This window comes from Cyprinodon tularosa, unplaced genomic scaffold, assembly GCF_016077235.1.
Source record: "Cyprinodon tularosa strain WSP-4 unplaced genomic scaffold, ASM1607723v1 ctg32, whole genome shotgun sequence".
In the NCBI taxonomy this organism is placed as follows: domain Eukaryota; kingdom Metazoa; phylum Chordata; class Actinopteri; order Cyprinodontiformes; family Cyprinodontidae; genus Cyprinodon; species Cyprinodon tularosa.
Genome location: NW_024039030.1, coordinates 1,967,379 through 1,987,836, shown reverse-complemented (window position 1 = coordinate 1,987,836; position 20,458 = coordinate 1,967,379). Strand labels below are relative to the sequence as shown.

Below are 20,458 nucleotides of genomic sequence, written 5' to 3'. Positions count from 1 at the left end.
TTAAAAGCCGAAATTACAAGGCTGTTTATGTTTGTGGTAATTATTTACCTCCCAAATGAGCTGCATTAACTGACAACTTTGAGATATGAATGCATTTGCGAAAGATGTGATCTACAAATAAGTTTATCTGCTGTGATGTTTGCAAGAAGAATGTAAAACAAGGTAAGAGATTCAATTTTACAGAAAATAACTGAAACCTGTCCAACTAAAGAGATGAAAATATGATTCAAAAACAAAGTTCTTTCTTTTTTTGGATATTCCGGCTAACTGTTCCATAAGTCTTGTGTATGAGGTGATCTTTGCTCTTTAATTAGTCATTTTATAACCTTTTGTCTTTCATACCATGGTCATTTAAATATAAAGTATGATCATTGCATTTTGCTATACATTTTAAAATAATACTTTATTTTGTCATTATAAAACATTACAGTGGCTCAGTTCATTTTACTTCTACATAGTGTTGCCTTATCTAGTAATTGTTCAGGTCAGAGCTTATAAAGATTAGGAATGAACTTACTGACCACAGTTTAAAAGAAACTGTTAAGGAGCCCTTATATCTACTGAAAAAGACAAACTTCCTATATGTCGGTGAGTTTTATTTTGAAGGATTGTCTTCCTTCCTCACCTTTGTGCCAGTTTCAGGCTCGTGAGCGCATACTTCAATAGTTTAGCGTCCAACCAGGATTTCTGGTTTTACCTTGAGAGTTGACTACATAGCAAACATTCTGTCACACAGAGTGTCACTCTCACAGTTTCACTGGAGCTATTCACATCAGGAAGGCAATTATCCAAACTTGATCCTGTTTACTTAGTCTTTTTCTTTATCTATTAACCTGAGCAGCACATTGTCCTCAAGCTGATTAACCTGTGGATTTTATGTTTGGTGTCTCATCTGCTGGATTTATTCTATCATCTTTAAAACAAAAAATGTCTAACTCAGGGAGTCTGGACATAGACAGATACGCTACTTTGGACAACAGGTCCCGTCGTTCAACAACTCGGAACCAGAGCAGGCAGAAGACCAAGTATGGAGAGGTCCTTTGTGACTTCTGCACTACCAGAAAGCAAAAGGCTGAGAAGTCCTGCCTGGTTTGCCTGGCGTCATACTGTGAGGAACACTTGCAGTCACACTATGACTACCCCACCCTCATGAAGCACAAACTAGTCAAAGCCACAGGCCAGATGAGGGAGAAGATTTGTGCCCAGCACGACAAGCTGCTGGAGGCCTTCTGCCGCACCGATCAGACATCAGTCTGCGTCCTGTGCATGATGGACGAACACAAACAACATGACATTGTTCCAGCTGGAACTGAGAGAACTGAAAAACAGGTGAGCATTGAACAGAACTCAAGATTTCCTTACTGTATCCAAACGATATATGTGTTGTTAACATGTTATAACTTATTTGAATTTAAATTGCTTAGAAACAACTGGGTTCAACACTGCACAAATCTCAACAAAGGATTGACCAACGAATTAAAAAGTGGCAGGACCTGAGGCAAGCCGTTGAATCAGTTAAAGTGAGTAGAACCCGTCTCCATTAGGTAGGAAGGATTTATTGTTTCTATTGTTATTGTTTTCTAATCCTCTGCATGTACCTCAACAGCACTCTGCTCAAACTGTTCTTGAAGAAAATGAGCGTATCTTCACTGAGCTGCTGCATTCTATAGAGAGGAAGTACAATGAAGTCAAAGAAATGATCCGATCCCATGAAAGGACCACAGTGACCCAGGGGGAGCTGCTCCTGGATCGCCTGGAGGAGGAGATCACTCTCTTGAGGAAGAGGCACACCGACCTGGAGAAACTCTCCCGCACTGATGATCACATTCATTTTCTGCAGGTGAAGCTGATATGCCTAAAGTAACACCGTGTATTTAGCGGTCAGACTGGTCTTTATGCTCGTCTTTGTGTGTTTTTTTTATGTTTAACAGAGCTGGCAGTCTCTGTCGGGCCCCTCCGGATATGAAGACCTTAACAACATAAGTGTTGTTCCCAATTATTCCTTTGATGCTGCAAAGAGAGCTGTTGCTTCGCTGAAATTACAAGTCGAAGAAGTCAGCAAGACAGAAATGATGAAAATCTCTGGAGCAGGTGGACATAATTGTCTGGTTTCCACACTAAATTAACCGGAAAACCAAATAGCTTTATTACTGTCATTCTTTTTCTGTCTTATTTTTTATAGTGAAGGAAGTTTACATCACGCAAGAAGCAAAGGAGGTTGAGAAAATGAGGAGAGAATCAATTGTGAGCGTTGATGCAAGGATCGCCGAAGAACCGAGGATAAGAGAAGACTTCTTGAAATGTAGGTATATTAAACGTAATCCAGATGAGTGATATTCCAGTATCAAAACAATACATTTCGTAACATCTGGGCTTGAAAAGAAATCTCTGCACATTGACAAAAGGGTGAGTCCACAAAGGAAGATGAATGAAACTAAGACAGAACGTATTCAGCTTGCTTAACCGGTTCATCAGTATGATGGTAGCCGTAGTTAGAATTCACATTTAGTGAGGCAAACACAGGTGTAGCTGGTTTTGTTTCACCATCATGCCACACCCAGTTACAATCTCGTTCTCAGTTGCATCAAATCAAGTTTAAAAATTAAACAAGCACCCGTAAAGATCCAAATGGCATGTTTTTACTTTTTTAGATGCCCACCAAGTGACTCTGGATGTCAACACTGTCCATCCGAACCTTCACCTCTCAGAGGGAAACAGAACAGCAACAATGAAAAGTGAACCTAAAAACTACCCTGAACACCCAGATCGGTTTGACCACTGGCAGCAGGTGGGGATTTACATTTTCAGCAATGTTTATTCTTTATTTTCCTCTACATTTTTCATCATCTTTGGTCCTTTTATTATCCCTGACCTTTAGGTTTTGTGCAGAGAAAGTGTGTATGGGTCTCGTTGTTACTGGGAAGTCGATTGGCGGGGAACGGAAATCGACGTGGCTGTTACGTACAAGGGAATCCGTAGAAAAGGAAATGGCAATGACTGCAGCCTGGGATGGAACGACAAGTCCTGGAGTTTGTACTGCTCGGAGTCCAAGTTCACTTTTGTTCACAACAACAAAAGCAAAGACCTCTCCGTCCCTGTGACACACCGTATCGGTGTCTACTTGGACCACGGAAAAGGAATACTGGCATTTTACAGTGTCTCTGATGGCATGCGGCTCCTGCACAAAATTCAAACTTTATTTACAGAGCCCCTGTACCCTGCTTTTAGTGTGTGGGGCTTTGGCTCTACTATAAGGCTGTAGGAGAGGAGCCAGATAACCAGCTTTTTTACAAGCAAACTATACTCGATATTCATGTAAGGAAGCTGGAATAGATTTCAGTTTCTGTTTGATTTATTTTGTTACTTAATCATGAATAGAAGATAGTACCAAATTTTACTATGGTATATATATATTTTTAAATATTTTGTCTGTATGTTTGAAAAGACATTGTAAAACTAGTTAATGTTCAATTACATTGGTGTGTTTTTTTCCTATAGCTTAAGCTTTGATAAAGTAGGAGGAATTAATTCATTCATAGATTCATGCCTTACTCTTTAATTCCAGTTATGCAGCACAGTGAAATAGTACACTCATTTCTTGTTTTCTTCTTTTTTTGTTATCTCAGTCAAACTTCTTTTTATAACATTTGCTGTATTTTTTAATTCTTCAAGTCTTCTTTAAATAAAACTATGAGGGGCGATTTTTATTTTATTTCTTTTAAGATACTGATGTTTGTTTTGCCTTTATTTGTTAAAATAGAAACAAATGTAGGCTACATCCCCTTCCTGGACTAAAATGTGAACAAGTAAATAAAGAAAATCATCGCATTTCAGTTATTGTTGCACTTTTTTGGCTTGTTAAGAATTAAAAAAAGTACTAATATTAGAAATGATGTTAATGACCCTTTCACACGAAAACATTAACATTTAAATTACATTTTCCTGTAGACTTAGACAAACTTTATTGTTGTTTTTTGTATACACAGAGTCTACACAAACTGAAATTTTGATGCATACTTTTCAACAGTGAATGAGCAGCTTAGAAGTGAAATGAACACTTCCAGGATTGATCAAAATGTAAACGGTATGGGAGAGACATGGTGCAAAAGGCATTGATGTGGAAGGTTCAGAGCAATGCAAAATAAAAGTAAATATGGTGTAAAATGCAGTAGAACATTGAGTTGAATTCTATTTAAAGGGATTTGAAAATTTGCCATGTAGGAACATATGATGTTTACATGTGTGATGCAGAGTCTCAATTTGTGACTTGATTGAGTTTTCAAAATGTTAACAGTCTTATGGCAGTGGGGAAAAAGCTGTTGCAGAACCTGCTGGTTCTGCATCAAATACCGCAAAGTCTCTTCCCAGAGGGCAGCAGGGAGAACGTCCATGGTAGGCGTGTGAGGGGTCATTGATGATGTTACGGGCTTAGGACACGCAACACTAGGATTAAATGTCTTATGGAGGAAAGAAGAGCCCAGATGATCCTCTCTGCTGTTCTCACCACTCTTCTCTCACTCTTCCAGTCTGCGGTGCTGTGCTTCTATAGAAGGTGGTGAGGATGGGTGGGGGCAAATGGGCTCTCCTCGTCCTCTGCAGGAAGTACAAGCGCTTCTGTACCCTTTTGACCAGTGAGGTGGTGTTTACATTCCAGGTCAGTTTGTGACGTGCACCCCCAGGATTTGGTGGTGTGGTTAGGCTAGTTCTTCCTGAAGTCGACGATGATCTCCTTCGTCTTCTCCAGGATCTTCAGGATCAGGCTGTTATCTCTGCACCATCCCACCAGCTGCTCCACCTCCTCTCTGTAGTCCTGGTCGACTCGGACTGACTAAGTTGACTGACTGTAAATATTGTATATATTAAAGCACTATCATTCAGTTGAAATCAGATAATTGCATAATCTATTGAAAGATTTACCCGAATCATTTAGCATATATTGTATTTCCTATATGCTGTACTATATGCTGTAGTAAGGATGACATATATTTTAGATTTTTTCCTATTCTAAGTCATAAGTATAAAAATATTTTTATAGTAATCAGATGAATTGCCTTTTGCAGTGTGTGACTCGGGTCAGATATTTTCACAAGCTTCTCACAATAGTTTGATGGGATTTTTCCCATTCCTCCAGACAGAACTGCTCTGGCCCAGTGAGGTCGTAGGACATATTGCTCACACAGTTTTCCAGCTGTGCCACCAACTCTTTAAATGAATGGGTATCATTTAGTGCTGGACACATCAAAGCAGTCCCTTTGTTATTCAAAGTCACTTGCAAGAAATTTGGGATAATGTTTGGGAATATTTTCTACCAGGAAGACCATTTTGCCTTAATTTTCTGGTTTATGATTTGAGATGTTGATTCAATATTTATGCATAAAGCTCTTTCCTAAAAAAACAAAAAAAAACATAATAATTGTCCCCAGAGAGCCTTTTCCAAACTAAAATCTGTTGTTTTTGTTTTTATTTTTGATATATTTTTCTAACTTACTGTCACTTTTGAAGTAATGACTTCTCCCTCACTAAGTGGCCTTTTTCTTTGGATGAAGCTTCACTCAGAATTTTTATTGTTTCCTTAATTTTTTTCTGGGGTTGATCCACACATTTTGCATAAAAAACAAAATCTCTTTAAAAGCCAAAGTGAATGTTTGTGTCTTTGATTTGTTATTATGGCACAGATTATTCTCACACCTTAGGCAAATACCTGGGTCTCACAATTCATGTTAGACACTTGATGGTAGCATGACTAGTATACTGCAGGTGTTTTCTTTTGAGCATCAGTTTCCTCCATTTACCTCAAATTTTATTAATTGTAAGCCATGAAAGTTTTCTGTTTTGTTTGAAAGTTTTTTGTTGTAATTAAACACTGTTGATCCAAGCTAGATAAATGTCCTCCATTCGGACATTTTTTTTCTTTTTTTTCCCCAGCTTTTTATTGTCATTGCACTGCCACAGTACAAAGCAACAAAGTGAACTCTTTGCATTTACATTTAACCCATCCCCTTTGGGAGCGGTGGTCTACCATTGTGCAGTGCTTACTCAGAACCTCAGGATTCCAAGTATGTAATTAAAAATGTTTTTTTTTTTTTACTTTTTCTTAAATTACTTTTTCACATCTCCCTGAAATAATGATGGGATGTGGCTGTTGTCTTTCAGAAATAATAAGGCGCTATCTGAATATGTGTAGGATTCTCATCAGTTTAGCTCACGGTTCTGCAACCTTTAAAGAAAGAGCCACTTAGCCTTGAGTGCACCTAAAAAAAAGTCATTTAGAGCCACACATTATGTTTAAAAGAACACAAACTATTATCTGTGTAAAATATCCTCTAAAGGAAAGTTGTTGCATTTTTATTTAAAAAACCAACAGCTTATTTGTATTTTTAGGTTTTAAAATAAATGAAAACATATATCACTTAATAAACAGGAAGCATGATTTTTTTTTCCTATAGGATATTATTAAATGTAAATTTTAAAAATAAAAAAATATAAATTTTCAAATTTTGACAAGAAAAACCTTATAACCTATTCTGTCATAAAAAAAATAGTAAAAATACACAAATATTAGTATGTTTTTTAATACTTAGTAGGTTTACTTTATCATTTCCACTCGCTATTAAGAGTCATTAAGGAGGGGTCCAAAAAAACCACTTGGGGGCCCAGAGCCGCAGCTTGCAGACCCCAGATCTAGCTTAATGTTTTTTGGTGAAATCAACAATGTGGGCTGCCTTTTACAGTTGCTTTTTGTATCTCTGCTTCTGTCTCTTTGAACCCAGTCGGCCTCAGCAAAGGGCTGCTCACACTGAGCCTGGTTCTGCTGGAGGTTTCTTCCTGTTAAACGTGAGTTTTTCCTCTCCACTGTCGCTACTCGCATGCTTAGTGTGAGGGATTGCATTCGATTCAATGAGTCGATGCAATCAACTGGTTTTCCTTAGATAGAAAACTTTGAATGAATTTGACTGGATGACTTGGTGAACTGTAAAGTGCCTTGAGATGACATGTGTTGTGAATTGGCGCTATATAAATACATTTAATTGAATTGAACAATGTTGCAACTGTCCCCAATACTATTTTTCCTCCCGAAAACTTCCCATGGTATACACCAGGGGGCAGTATCAACCAACTTTAATTAAAAAAATGTCTTAATAAAATGGATTTAACTTTTTCTCCCTCTTTGTCTCGCATATAAACCCTTATTGGCCATATAGCTTTTCTAATTTAAACAAATACTTTGCCTGAACAATTTTGATTTGTTGGATGTTCACTAAACAGCAGATGTATTTGTTACACGGTTATCAGTAAAAGGATTGATCAATAGTAGTCTTTCTTAATGGAGCCGTCAATTGTCTGTGCGTCAGGCTCCGCCCACTGGGACGCAATATTTTTTGGGTGGGTGGAGCCAAACAGCTGGATTTTCTTTTGGGGTCTCTAGTCTCGTGGCTGCAGCGGTGGAGTGAGTGAGCGCGAGCGCGGCACGCCAGGCACTTCAAAGCCAAACGGATGAAAAAAACACAGCCGCTCCACAGGAAAAAGAACTAAAACATAAAAGGAAAACAAGGCGGCATCTTTTGGGACTTTTTTGGGGAGCAAGGAGGACACGTCGGCAGTCCTAAAGTTTCCACAATATCTACAAATTTCTCTGTTCTGCAGAGGCTGAAGGTGAGCGATCACAGCTTCATATCTTATTGCATTTGATTGAAGAAGAATGCTTGAAACTATTTATCTAAGATATGCACACACAAAAAAAAAAGCTGAGGAACAAATAGCCAATATCATTGTTTAAGAAGTTGAACGATTTTTGCACGGTTGCATCACGCATCAGCCAACTGAGAAGATTACTTTGATCAGTATTGCTGATTAGTGCGTGATAAGTAGCAGAATAACTCTGAACTAACTGCCCTAATTCTCTCCTTCCCCAGCTAAAAAAGGAAGCATCTGTCCCATCTGCCAAGCATCTTCAGAGAAAATGAGCCAGTGTGTGACCATGCAGAGCCCAGTGACTTGGAGTTAAATGTTTGTCTGCTACCTGAGAGGATATTCTTGGGCTGGAAGGAGAGGAAAGGGGATTGTCGAGGTGGTCCAAAATGTCTCTGTGGATGATACTGCCTGTTAGTCTCCCAGTTCTGAGCATCACTGGGATATGGGTTGTGTAAGTTTACACTCCTTTTACAATCAAAGCTTTATTAATAAACCCTTATAGCAATGCATTTTTAATAAGCAAAATAAGTCAGCGGATTTCCATTAATGAGATTTTATTTGTAATCAGTACGTCAGCTACTGAAAACATTGATTGAATACTGAATTATAGGAACACATAATTGCATAATTTACTACTGAAGCTTTACCCCCTCTTTTTTCAAGCTCTTCTTTGAAACATCTCCTTTTTTTAAGATCTACAACAATATTTTCTTTATCCATCACGCTGTTCCAGAGACACAACTAAAACCCTCCCTAGGGGTAAATATAAAAATATACAATTTAATTGATATGACAAAACTTACATAGTCCTTCAAGAAAATATGAAAAAAAAAAAAACCATTTTTAAATGTGTCCTTCAGGAAACCTATTTAGATTTTTTCATTTAAGAGTAGATTTTTTTTCCTTTAACAAAAAGTACAATTTCCCATCACGTTTTTTTAGATTATTAATTTTTAATCATGTTTGGATATTTTTATTATTAAGTAGGTGACTTCAGAGCTCCAGCACTTCAGTTTACAGTACGGATGTCCTAATAGGGTACTGATATTAGAAATCTGTCAGATACAAAAAAAAAAAGAAAGAAAAAGAAAATCGGATTATAATAACGTGCATATAAAATCTCAGATATGATGATAGCTGATAGAAAATGCTGTGCTTCTGTTAATGGTTTATGTAACCCATTGGCTAAGAATAAATGGATAAGTTGTCCTGATGTGAATTGTTGACAATTGTTCTCTGTCAGAGTAATATCATTTGATCAAAGCCTTTTCTTTCATATCACACTACAAAGTAAGTAATAAAAGAAAAAAAATATTTTTGGTTATATTGTATCGAGTCTATATATATCAATACTCAAAGCCACAATATCTGTATCACATCAGAAATGGAAAAAGTAGTAATTTTAAGACTTCTGCTCTAACCCTTGTTAATATTAAGGATATGAAGCATCAAATACTGTTTAGCATTTCTTTATAGAGTGATACAAGTGAAACAAGCTGATATTGGCGGATTGATTAGTCAGGCTGAGACGGAGCTCCTGTTTTTAACATTAAGGGAAAATGCAGTGGTTCTTTTTCAGCCAGCTTTCTGCCAGTGTGCAGCAACATATGGAAAATAGATGCTTTTTATCACCTGCTGGTACTTATCTAAGATATATATATAAAAAAACAAACTCATTAAGATACATGTATAGTGGATACAAAACATGTTTATGCCTTGGTTTCTCTTGTCTGTATAGCTGAGCCACTCTGCATATTTACCCTGAATTCCTCAGAACCATGGCAATTGGCACATGGATTAAGAAATGAAATGAGCCTCTCTTTTAAAAGTCCACCATGAAGCTTTGCAGCACAGAGTGTTGATCTTCAGTACTGAAGTGCAAACCAAGTGGCATGAAGAATGAGCATGCCTCCTGATTATACTCAGGCTGGCATCTCTTCTCTCAGGTCTGTCATTTCATTGTGAGCTGGAATGGAAACCTCCAAGGAGAGATGGAGTCAGATGGTGCAACTCTGGATTGTTGTCTTGTTTCCAAGCTGTGTGTTGCATCAGTGATGAGCAGCCTGATGCCAGCGCTATGCACGGCTGTTTATGTCTATAAACAACACTCCAACTTTACTCTAAAAGTAAAGCTGTTAAAGAGAGGTTAAAAAACAGACATTTAAATGATAATCTGTAGGTTTTGCTTCTCCTTTTTTCCAAGTAAAAACAGATTTTTGGTAAATTTAGATGCCAACACTTCTGTAGGTTGTTTGTCGAAACTTTTCCATTAACTCAGCGTCTGTGTCTTGTTTCCAAGAGAAGTCTCCAGGCTTTTTCCAGAGCAGTGGAATGCTGAAAGATGTAAAATGTTGCATAACTGCCCGTTTCTTTGTACATGTGAGGTAAAATTCTAGAAAACAATTTATAGAGAGTGTGTGCAGAGCTTTCTCTAGCATGCAGATTATATGAAACTTCTGTCTGCTTTTTCCCACTGGAAACAGTTGGCTTAGCTTCCCCTGTTGGCTTTTTATGGGTAAGCTTAAAATGTCAGCATGACTTCACTACACCCAGAGGCTGAATTTACAGATGTGTTAATCTTTAATTGCTTATGGGAAGGTAGTTTGCTTAAATTTGAAAAAGAGACACCTTAAATCTGATGTAGCTGCTGTAAATTCACCCGTAGGATGTTCCTCACACCCTTTTCCTGGGGTTATTTTTGCACAGCTTTTGGGAATTCTCTCTGGACAAACCAGATTTTCCACGGAAGTTTTTGCTCATGTTCCTAGTTTAGCCCCAAATAAGAAGAAAAGGAAACCCTTTTATGTTGCTCACAGCAATGCAAGTACAGCATATGACTGCTACTGTTTTGATCGAGGGCTAATTATATAAACAAACCTACTATTACTGAGCCCCCTTGACACAAATAAGGCTCTGGTTTATTTGAACAAACTCTCATAACGGACTCTAGTTAGACATCTCTTAGAGCCTCAGTCTGGCTTTTATGAAGTTGAATAATATTTATTGCTTCTTTTCATTATATTTACAAGTTTATTTCCGCTGTACCTGACATTCTTTCCCAAATTCACAGTGACATGTCCAATTATTTGCACACATTTTTTTAAATGTTGCTGAATATCAAAGTTTTCCATAATGTTAACAAATGTAAATTCATATTTGTGTGTAAATGTATTGTAAATTGGTAAATAGAGCCAATCTCTGTTTACTTTTATCTCGGTGTAAATCTTGTAACTTTTAGATGTTTCTTAGAGAACATTAGTGAAAAAACAAACCAAGAAAAAAAAAACCCCATGGCATCATGAAAATAAAGGAGCACTGCAGACAGATCGGGTTATGGAGAAGTTTAAAGCTGGTTTGGATTATAAAACAATATTCCCCGCTTTAAACATGTACCGCAGCGCTGTAGAATCAAAATCGAAGGAATTTGGCAACACTGCAAACACACCAAGATGTTATTGTCCACCTAAGCTAAAAGACTGGTGAATGAGAGCCTGCAGTCTGAAAAGGAAGAGACAAAAATAGAAAAAAACAGAAAAGTCTCATGCGTGGGGTCCACGTGTCATAAAAGGGAAACTCCAAATATATAGAATAAGGTCCGCTGATTGGATCACTCTATTTAGTTTGGTTTAAGATTGCAGAAGTACAATAGCCAGGGAACATTTTTTTCCTGGCTTGCTCGGGGCTATGGTGAGTGCATTTTTGCAACATACAGTCTCTGTCCTTTATAAAAATGTTTTATCAGTATGACATCATCCACCATTGAAAACATTCCTAATTGGTACTTAAACTCTTACTGAACTACATTATGTTCCCAAATGAGGACAAATTGTCTCCATCTAAGAATAGCCAACCATCTCTAAACTTGTATATTGGTGTGAGTGAATGAGAAGTGTTCAACATGACAAACTGACTATTGCATTTCCTCCCTCTGTGTGAGTTTTTTCCCCTTTTCTGGGCACAAGTTTGGAAGAATAAAAAAAAGCCTTCACGTGTACATGCATGATGCATATGCTGGTTAAATGGAAGTGTGGTTTGGGTGTGGTTATACCTCCCAGGATCAACACGCTGCAGTCTGCACTCTTTCTCTGCTCCGGGTTTCAAGTAAATCACCTGATTTTCAATTATACTGACATATGCCGATCTTTCCTAATTTGCTGTTGCATAAGGACTGAACGTGCCCAGGCAGAGGATGCAGCACAGCTGTGTGTTTGTGCTGGCGAATTATTCCAGGGTCTTGCATGAAACCTAAGCTTTAAGTGCTGTTCTGTTCAAACCTGAACATCATGTGGATCAGTGCAAATGTTATTAATAATGAAACTTATCAGAAATATTTTGATTATTCCATTTATTTAAAGTAAAAATTGATTTTTGTTATGACTTAACATCCATCCATCCATCCATCCATCCATCCATCCATCCATCCATCCATCCATCCATCCATCCATCCATCCATCCATCCATCCATCCATCCATCCATCCATCCATCCATCCATCCATCCATCCATCCATCCATCCATCCATCCAGAATCAGATCCAGATCCATAACCAGAACTGGTATTCATGTATTCAAGTGCATGTGTTTGCTGATTCATTAGTGCATTTATTCATTAGTTGAGATCAGGTGAAGCGCAGGCATTGCTGACCCCTCTATTTGCTATCCCTTGTTAATGTTTTTTTATGTATTAAAAATTGTTTATTTTTTTAAGTTGAAATTGAGACATGTATGATTTGTTATCATTGTGTTGTTCTAACCATTTTAATGGCAGAAGGCTAAGCAAATCCAGCTTAAAAAAATCAGCTTGTAAAAAGAGTTGGCACATATTGAGATTTGGTTTAAATGAAAATCAAAATGAATTTGAAATGAATAACTATTATTATGTACTTTTTTTTTTTTTTTTTAGATTTATTTAGTCATAAAAAAAAAAAAAAAGCACCACAGTTGGCGCCATGTAGACTGTGACTTAATTACTGTAATCTCCCAAATTTAGCCTGAAGTATAGCCCTTAATTTTTGAACCTCTGGTCACTGAATCATCTGTGGATGAAGCTGGTCAGTGACCCATCAAAGCAAACACCAGATACTATTCACCATTTCAGTTTCTCTGAAACAGGCCAGGATTTTCACTCCTTGAACTCTTCAGTTCCGGACTTCGATGAAGGATCATTGAATGTCGGGTCACCTGCTACCATAGGCTGAACTGATGAAAGTCGATGTTACGCCAGAATGGCAGAACTGCATTTAAGCAATGCTTAAATGCAGTTCTTACCTTTTGTTCTGATGTGTAAATAAAACAGCATTGAGGGGGAAAAAATGTCATATTTATGAACAGATATCAGAGATAAAAAGGGGCTTAAGGTTAGTTTATGTTCATTAGAAATTGACAGTTTTTTAAAGCTGTTTTAGGGTCCAAAAAATTTAAATCATCATTATTATTTTTTTTTAAATTGATGCTCTCTGATAATGCAATTTTATACTATCATAATTCGGCAGTTTTCTGTCACTTATTCAGGGTCAGGAATTATATCAGTAAACATACTTACTCCTTGTTTTTGCTTACAGAGTCCCTTAGAAATGACCGTTTTTCAGAGAACTGTGTATCTGATTTGATTAGAATCATCTTCATCCTGTTTTTTGTGTTTCAGATACGCCATGGCCCTGTACAACCAGCACGTCTGTCCTGTGGATAACTGGTATATAGTTTCTTCTTTCCTGTTTTTAGCTTCATCATAATTCTGTTGATCTCTACATACCAACTGCTTACCGATCACTTTTTATGTTTTTACTAAGAACATGGTAGTTAAAAGTTGACCTACCCAGAGGCCAATCTGTTCCACAAAATAAGCTCTTTATCAAGCACTATTTATAAAAATTACAAATTACTGCATTTCCAACAAATAGTCAGATAAAAAACAAGGATTCAGCAGGCTGAGTATTGATACATATTTTTAGGCAAAGGATATTTACACTGGGTCTGAGTCTGAGTAAAATTATTGTCTAAAATCTCAGAGTAATTATTTATTTTTTGTTTAATTTGAAAAAAATATATATTTTATTTTGAACAAAATAAGCATCAGCCATTGCTGCCGAAATGAGAAACATTCAAGGTTACAGTATTGGCAATGTTATCTGTAACATTTAATGTTATTTTCAGATTTAAGTTAAAATATCAAAAGCGCATTGAATAAAACATTAATATCAAATTAAATGATTATTATGCTGAATAGTGTCCCTCTTGGTTCTTCTTGTCTCTCTAAATAAAAGCTAACTCTTTGCATGAACTATACTCAAACATTTTTATTTTCTCATTTTTTTAATGATATTTTATAGAGACTGGTTCTTCCTCTTAGCATTTTTCATTGCATTTATGGGTTAAGTTTAGTTCTTTCCAGATCTTTCTGATGTTTTTTTCTCCAGACATGTAGGCTCCAATATTTTGCTATTTCGATTCCTTTATTTTCACATCCGTCAGCCTTTATTTCATACTGCTGTCACTGTGTAGGAATTGGACTGAACATTTTGCCCCATTTGATTTGTTTTCTTAAGGTCAATTCTATCTGTCTTTCTTAAAACCTATGAGATGCTGCTAAGATCTAGTTAGGGCGCCCTAACTGCTTTTGCAGTGGCTTCAATGTAGTCAACTCAAGTGGAAACCTGCTGTGAACCGGGGCCAACTTGGTCCCGCTCCAGTCTGAGATAAATCTATATCGGGCCCTGTTGTAATTGTTAAATGGATTAAATATTTTCAATGTTCCATTATTGGTGTAAATGTAATTCCATTAGAATTAACAGTAATATGTGTTGAATGTTTTCTGTTGCAGGTTGTACAACCAATCATGTGCGGAGGAGCTGCATTTGCAGAGCGGTCCATCGTTTTGCTGCACGTTAGACAATGTTCCTCTCATCAGGTAAATGAAACTTGCGCTGCGGTACCCCTGCAGCTCCCAGGTCTCTTTTTATTCAGCTATTACTAACAAGAACACCGTCCCATTGTCTTACTCTGCTCATGTCTGCATACTGTTTATAAAAAAAAAAAAAAGGAAAAAAGAGTGAGACCGTTGTCCCGTGTGCGTTCTGAAAATAACTTGTGGCTGACATCCTGCCTGTTGCCGTGGCAGTTTAGAGCAACACTTAAACCATGTAAACACACTGGCATGCAAAACCTCCTTTAATTTGGGAGGAAATCAAGACACTCCTGTTCCTGTTTAACTATTAGCCATTTGGAGCCTCTAACTTCAAAGGTCTGCTTAAACATTAATACTGTGGTTTTCAAAAAAAATAAAAAACTTTAATCTCTGAAAGTATACAGTATGATCTCATCAAACTGTTTATCGTAAAATGTAAAGAAATCTCTACATCAGAGTTCATGAAGGGTTCATATGTGAGAGGCTTTATGCAGCAGGAACTAACAGTAAACAGACTAGTGCCGAGTGTCTCCTGGCTTCTGGATCATGCACACGTTTCCCGTTCCTAGAATAAGGCGAGGTATGCAGTGGGTGAAAAGTCAACTCATGACGGGATGTGAGGGATCAAGCTTCCAGCCTGACTGTGTTCAACAAGCATAAACGCAGATTTTATTTCGCAGAAGGTTTGAAAGGGTGATGTTGTACTGCAGAATGTGCACACAGTGATTCTCTGAAATATTTTCTGTGCTTTTTCTTTTAGTAAATGTGGGACTCTGCCACCTGAGAGCTGCTTCTTCAGCCTTATCTGCAGCACAGGCTCCTTCATGGGTAAGGCATAATGTGGAAACCCTAAATACTAACTGTTTCATTTCACATTTAGCCACATTAAAAAAGCAAAGTTTCATGTATTTAATCTAGATTTCACATGATAGACCAACACAAAGTGATTCCTATTTCACAATTCGAAGGAAAATAATGCGTCTTGCAATTTGGCAGCCACTCACCATAGTTAATATGTTGTCAACCCACTTATCCCTGTATTTCATTCTTTTGCATATGGGCCAATTAATGAAAAATTCAGAACTCACCAGGCCCACACCCTTTTTCAACATCTTGCGGTGTTCCTTGGATGACTTTTGGAAAGCTTAACCGTAGAGGGTTAGAGGTGGAGGAGTAAACATAGAGGAGTCATCTTGTCAAACAAATCTTCCCTCTAAGCTGTGGATCTGTGCAGCTCCTATAGAGGTGCCAATGGATACCATAGCTGGTTATCTGCTGTGTGCTCTTTCCTGAGCATAGGTTTAGATGAGGGGCAGCGTCTTGTTTGTTGTCTTGCCATCAGGTTTGGTGCATCATTTTAATTCCAACAATTCCAATTTGTTGTTTTGATTCTAGTTCTTATTGATTCTCTATTGAGATTCTGTGAAGAAAAAGAATTATGATGGTTTCCATGTTATAACTGAGCTTGCTAGCCAGAGTTATGGCTGAATGAAATGATCTGTACTTTTCAAATCAATGTAATTCCTTTGACATCTTTGTGTAATATTACTATATATTATCACACACAGTTATTTTTAAACATTGTATTGATATCAAACCTATGAACTCTAATATAAATGTAATTCATCTTCAAAGACTTATAAATTCACATGGAGCTTTATTGTTAAAAATCTCATTTGCATATCTCCAGTTTCTATTGGTGCAGGTATTTACACGGTAAATTTCATTATTTTATTGACCCTATTCTGGGTTTAGTCAGATTCTAGGCTGAGTGTTCGGTGTCAGAATGTGTATCCTCCAGTATCGTTTACTGCACCTCAGTTCCACTCAGGTAGACGTTGAAAAAATGTCTTCGCTCTCCCTGCAGAATAAGCTAAAAATTAAGAGGAGGAAAAAATTACCATGGGGCACCTACCGTAGCGCAACACACACAGGGGGTCAAATACGAGGCTCTCATTTTGAGTTTGGGGGTGTTTTGTCATGTTAGCCATGACTCGGCATCGAAAATAGGAATCAAAAATAAAGAATTTGAAAGATTCCCAGTGAATTAAAAGGATAGAACCTGTGATTGATTCTCAATGCCCAACCCTACTTGCAATGCAGGCTACATTTTGATGATGATGGCTTGAAAAGTTTAGTTTAACACCCTAACCATGCTTTAAAGTTCTTCGCCACAGTTTTCCTGACTCGTCTGCACAGTTTTCTGGTGCATTCCAACCAATCTTAAAGGCCTTGCCATCACACCAGGTCCACCTAATTCAGACCCAATGAAAATCATTTTCAGGTTTTATGCTTTTTTTGGTGACAGCCTGTTACACAATCTCTAAGAGAGAGAGAGAGAGAAGGTATGAATAGTGAATACTTCTGGAAGGCACTGCTGGTTAACAACCCAAGAAGTTATCAAAGACTGTGCATATGAGGGAAAAAAAAAGCTTGGGCCCACTGTGGCTCTATACCAAGCAGGAATGAGAACATGTTTTAGTTCCAGAATAATTGTAACACAGAAATATGCACAATTGTCCTTGTGCACATCCAGAAGGGACGGTGTGTGTATTCCAGGAGGCACAAGGAAAACATGCGTGATATAACAGAGTAGACAGAGCTCCCATGTGTTGCTCTGCATGTCTTCTGTTGGTCTACACGTGCTGTTGCCCGGTGCTCGCTGGTGGTTCTGACTCCCCTGATTTAGTTAATGTTTCCCAGCTGTGGTTTGACTTGTTCAATGTGTGTGTGTCTTCGCACACACGCTGATATGAGAGAGAGCCCTTTCTCCCTACCCATGCCTCTGGCATCATTGGTTTCTTACTGGTTGCCTCTGTCTGGACCGTAGTAAAGCAGTTTACTCCTTTGCTGTTTAGATGCTGTTTGTCTGTTTAGACGAGGCTCCATTTAATGTGCACTTTGCCAGACAGAAGGGACCAGACTGCTGCATGTGAGTGTGAAGTCTGCTCAAACAGCAGTGTAAGACCATTATGTTTGTTCAATTTTTTTGGGTCAGTGCTCATCACTTAGCAACATGGAGATCTACAATGAGTTAATTGTACTTTTGACATGAATAAAAAAAGATCTTCACTGATTATAGAGAGGTAACATATGAGAAGCATGAGCAAGAAGGAATGCGTTTCTCAAGTTAACCATAAATGTTCCTATCTAGCTTAACTTCTAGTGTAAGCCTGTCACAGTTACATTGCATCATGTATGTTGGCCTGCCATGATGATAATTTCTTACCCAATATGTCTGAAACGTAACTGATTATGTCTGGTTTAATGTTGCATCAAACTATTTACCTTCTGGTAAACAATGATATAGCAACTTCATCAGTTCCTTTTTGACCACTTCGACAAAGGTTTCAGGTCAACTGCATATATAAAAGCAGTATTTCAATGGCTGCAAGAGACGCTCTGTAAAAACCCAAATTAAACCCTTTGTGAAAACACACATCCCTGATATTTGTTTTCTTTTAAGAAGATAACATTTTTGATAAAAAAGATGATTAAAAACTTAGAAACCTTGTAGATGAAATGTTAGTCTTTCTTCACACGTCAACTGTGAACCCAAACAAAGAATTAAAGCTGTCCACTCTGGTAGCTAGCCTGCACTCTTAGCAATACAAATTATTGGATTTAAAACAGCTTTACATTAATAAACAAAATAAAGGTTATAATTTGTCTGGTTTCTATATCACTATTGTGTGAAAATACTCATAGTTTGCTGAATTAATCTTTTTTTCTATTGGAAAACTGCAATTGCTTATTTGTTCAGTGAGCTAACCAGTGTTCTGCAGCAACAGGTGGGATAAGGGTAAAGCTATGTTAGACCTTATCCACACACAGCTGGCTTCGGATATATCTGATCAACTTTTTGCTCGGATAGAGTCCCATCCAAACACAGCGGTGAAACTACATAGATTGGAAACCTGCTCTTAAAATACGAATGTTTGAAGCCGCCCCCTGTGGTTGCTAGATGTGAAAACCTTTCGCATGACAAGCCATAAACTAGTTTGCACATGCAGGCCACCGTAGGACTTCGCCCTTACTTTACATGCCTCCTCAGCTACTAATGATGGAGGACTTCATAGGTGCGATTGTTTCAGAAGCTTTACTGATTATTGTGAATTTTACCAACACGTTTTAAATGATTTCGGGTAAATTCATATTTGTTTCCTCCTCCTAACTACATAGTTTGTTTTCTCTCCTTCTTCTAACTTCTTTAGCTCTGTGGTGGTTAGGGCTGGGTACCGAACTTCGGTACTTTTATGGTACCGACCGAAATGCTTCGGTTCTACAGAGTATCGAAACATGCCTCGTCTTTCGGTACCAAGTTTCGGTGATTGGCTGGAACACTTAAGGTGATTGCGTCATCCAGGAAAAATACACAGGTGGTCACGCCTACAGCCAGGGTTCATGTGTATCTTTTGTGAACTGGTTGCAGCGTCGCGGAACCCCTTTAAAATGCCCCCCAGGTCAAAAGTGCGGCTTCACTTTATTAAGACTGATGCTAATAGTGCACAATGCAATACATCGTGCACGGAAATAATTTAAGAGCAGAAAGTCGCTCTGTGTTTGACTGCAAGAAGAGCGGACCGCAGCCAGCGCGACCATCCTCCTCTCAGCAGCCCGTCGGCAGAGCAAAGCCAGAGCGGAGTGAATCATGCTGCTTTCAAACTGGACGCAGCAAGAGCAGCAAAATCTCGTCTGCTGCTTCATTTTTGCTGCTTGTACCAGCTTCTGACGCGCTGCTGAAGAAGCTTTGCTGCTCTGGCTGCGCGGTCGCAAAGTGGGTCAGACGCGCGTTGGGCGGAGCTACTCTATCCTTTATTTGCCTTGCAGCTATATTTGCTGTGATCAGTGGGAATAAAGTAGTTTTATTATGTTTTTAAGTGGGAAAATCCACCTGAAAACGTAATCAGTGCAGTCAGTTCATCCTGCCTTCAATATTTCTGTCGGAGCCGCTCAGACCCCCCCCATACCAGCGGTGCGCTGTCAGTAGGATCCCATTCAACGGGCTTGTTTGTCAGACATGGTAATTTTTCTAAAGGAAAACTGCTAAGTAAAAAGGTCCTCACAATGTAACAGTGAATATTAGACACTGAATTATTTATTTTTTTATGTAAGAGGAAAAATGTAAATGGAAAAACAGAGCTTAAAATAAAACTCAAGATTTGTACTTTTTTATGTTGTGTAATTTTCTTTTTTTTCGAATTGATATTATAAAACTGGTATCGAAAAAAGTATCGTTCAGGAACCGGTATCGAAGTGAAGGTATCGGTATTGGTACCGGAACCGAAATTTTTTTAACAATACCCAGCCCTAGTGGTGGTACAACCACACCAATAACTATCATGGCATAAGTGTCATCGGGATTCATTTTTATGCTCAACAGTTTCTGTAGTGTTCGCCTGCTCCAGGACTGTCTAGTCTAAAAACCTGTTTATCTTGATACCTGCAATTGGAAAATACCTTCATTAGGTTCAAATAACTAAAGCTTATGTTTCCCAGTTATGTTAACTTTGATACAGATATGAATCAAGGTTATGAAAAAATTTGCATTTCAATAACTTTAGTAATATATCTCTGTGCATATAAATGCTTAAATGTTATCCTTTAAAATATCGCTAAAGTTACTACTGTTTTATCTTCAGCAAACTTACACTTACACTTACATTTAATTTGATTAGATGTTTTGACCGAAATGAATAAATTGTTTATTTATTAGTCTGATATCATTAAAACTGTACAGTTGATCAGGCCAGATGACAAAGAAGTAATATTTAAATTATGTTGTATATTTTACCTCTATTAAGAAATCTACTAAACGATAAACTAGGGAAGTAATCCGCTGATACATAACAGTGGTCATCAAG

At 37.8% G+C, this 20,458-nt stretch overlaps 2 protein-coding genes across 2 annotated transcripts in view; both read left to right on the top strand.

Annotated features, from left to right (window-relative positions):
• The first annotated feature begins 728 nt into the window (after positions 1 to 728).
• Positions 729 to 3,508, top strand: LOC119788526 (tripartite motif-containing protein 16-like). The gene is made up of 7 exons (XM_038292908.1): positions 729 to 1,329; positions 1,425 to 1,520; positions 1,607 to 1,840; positions 1,932 to 2,091; positions 2,183 to 2,302; positions 2,652 to 2,788; positions 2,879 to 3,508. Exons 1-7 carry the CDS (start codon positions 877 to 879, stop codon positions 3,260 to 3,262), a joined length of 1,584 nt encoding a protein of 527 aa, XP_038148836.1. The 5' UTR covers positions 729 to 876; the 3' UTR covers positions 3,263 to 3,508.
• A 3,892-nt stretch (positions 3,509 to 7,400) lies between these two features.
• The window catches only part of zgc:154058 (uncharacterized protein LOC795538 homolog), a 28,936-nt gene continuing 15,878 nt past the window's right edge, over positions 7,401 to 20,458 (top strand). The window contains exons 1-5 of the mRNA XM_038293067.1: positions 7,401 to 7,653; positions 7,914 to 8,143; positions 13,335 to 13,382; positions 14,511 to 14,597; positions 15,355 to 15,422. Of these exons, the coding sequence (XP_038148995.1) occupies positions 8,079 to 8,143; positions 13,335 to 13,382; positions 14,511 to 14,597; positions 15,355 to 15,422 (268 nt within the window). The 5' untranslated portion in view covers positions 7,401 to 7,653; positions 7,914 to 8,078. The remainder of the gene's footprint in view (positions 7,654 to 7,913; positions 8,144 to 13,334; positions 13,383 to 14,510; positions 14,598 to 15,354; positions 15,423 to 20,458) is intronic.

Excerpts from the sequence above, each read along its gene's own strand:
- LOC119788526 (XM_038292908.1), top strand. The coding sequence starts at position 877 with ATGTTTGGTGTCTCATCTGCTGGATTTATTCTATCATCTTTAAAACAA. Across the intron at positions 1,521-1,606 it reads AAGCCGTTGAATCAGTTAAA|CACTCTGCTCAAACTGTTCT; the intron begins GTGAGTAGAACC and ends GTACCTCAACAG. Across the intron at positions 2,303-2,651 it reads AAGAGAAGACTTCTTGAAAT|ATGCCCACCAAGTGACTCTG; the intron begins GTAGGTATATTA and ends TTACTTTTTTAG.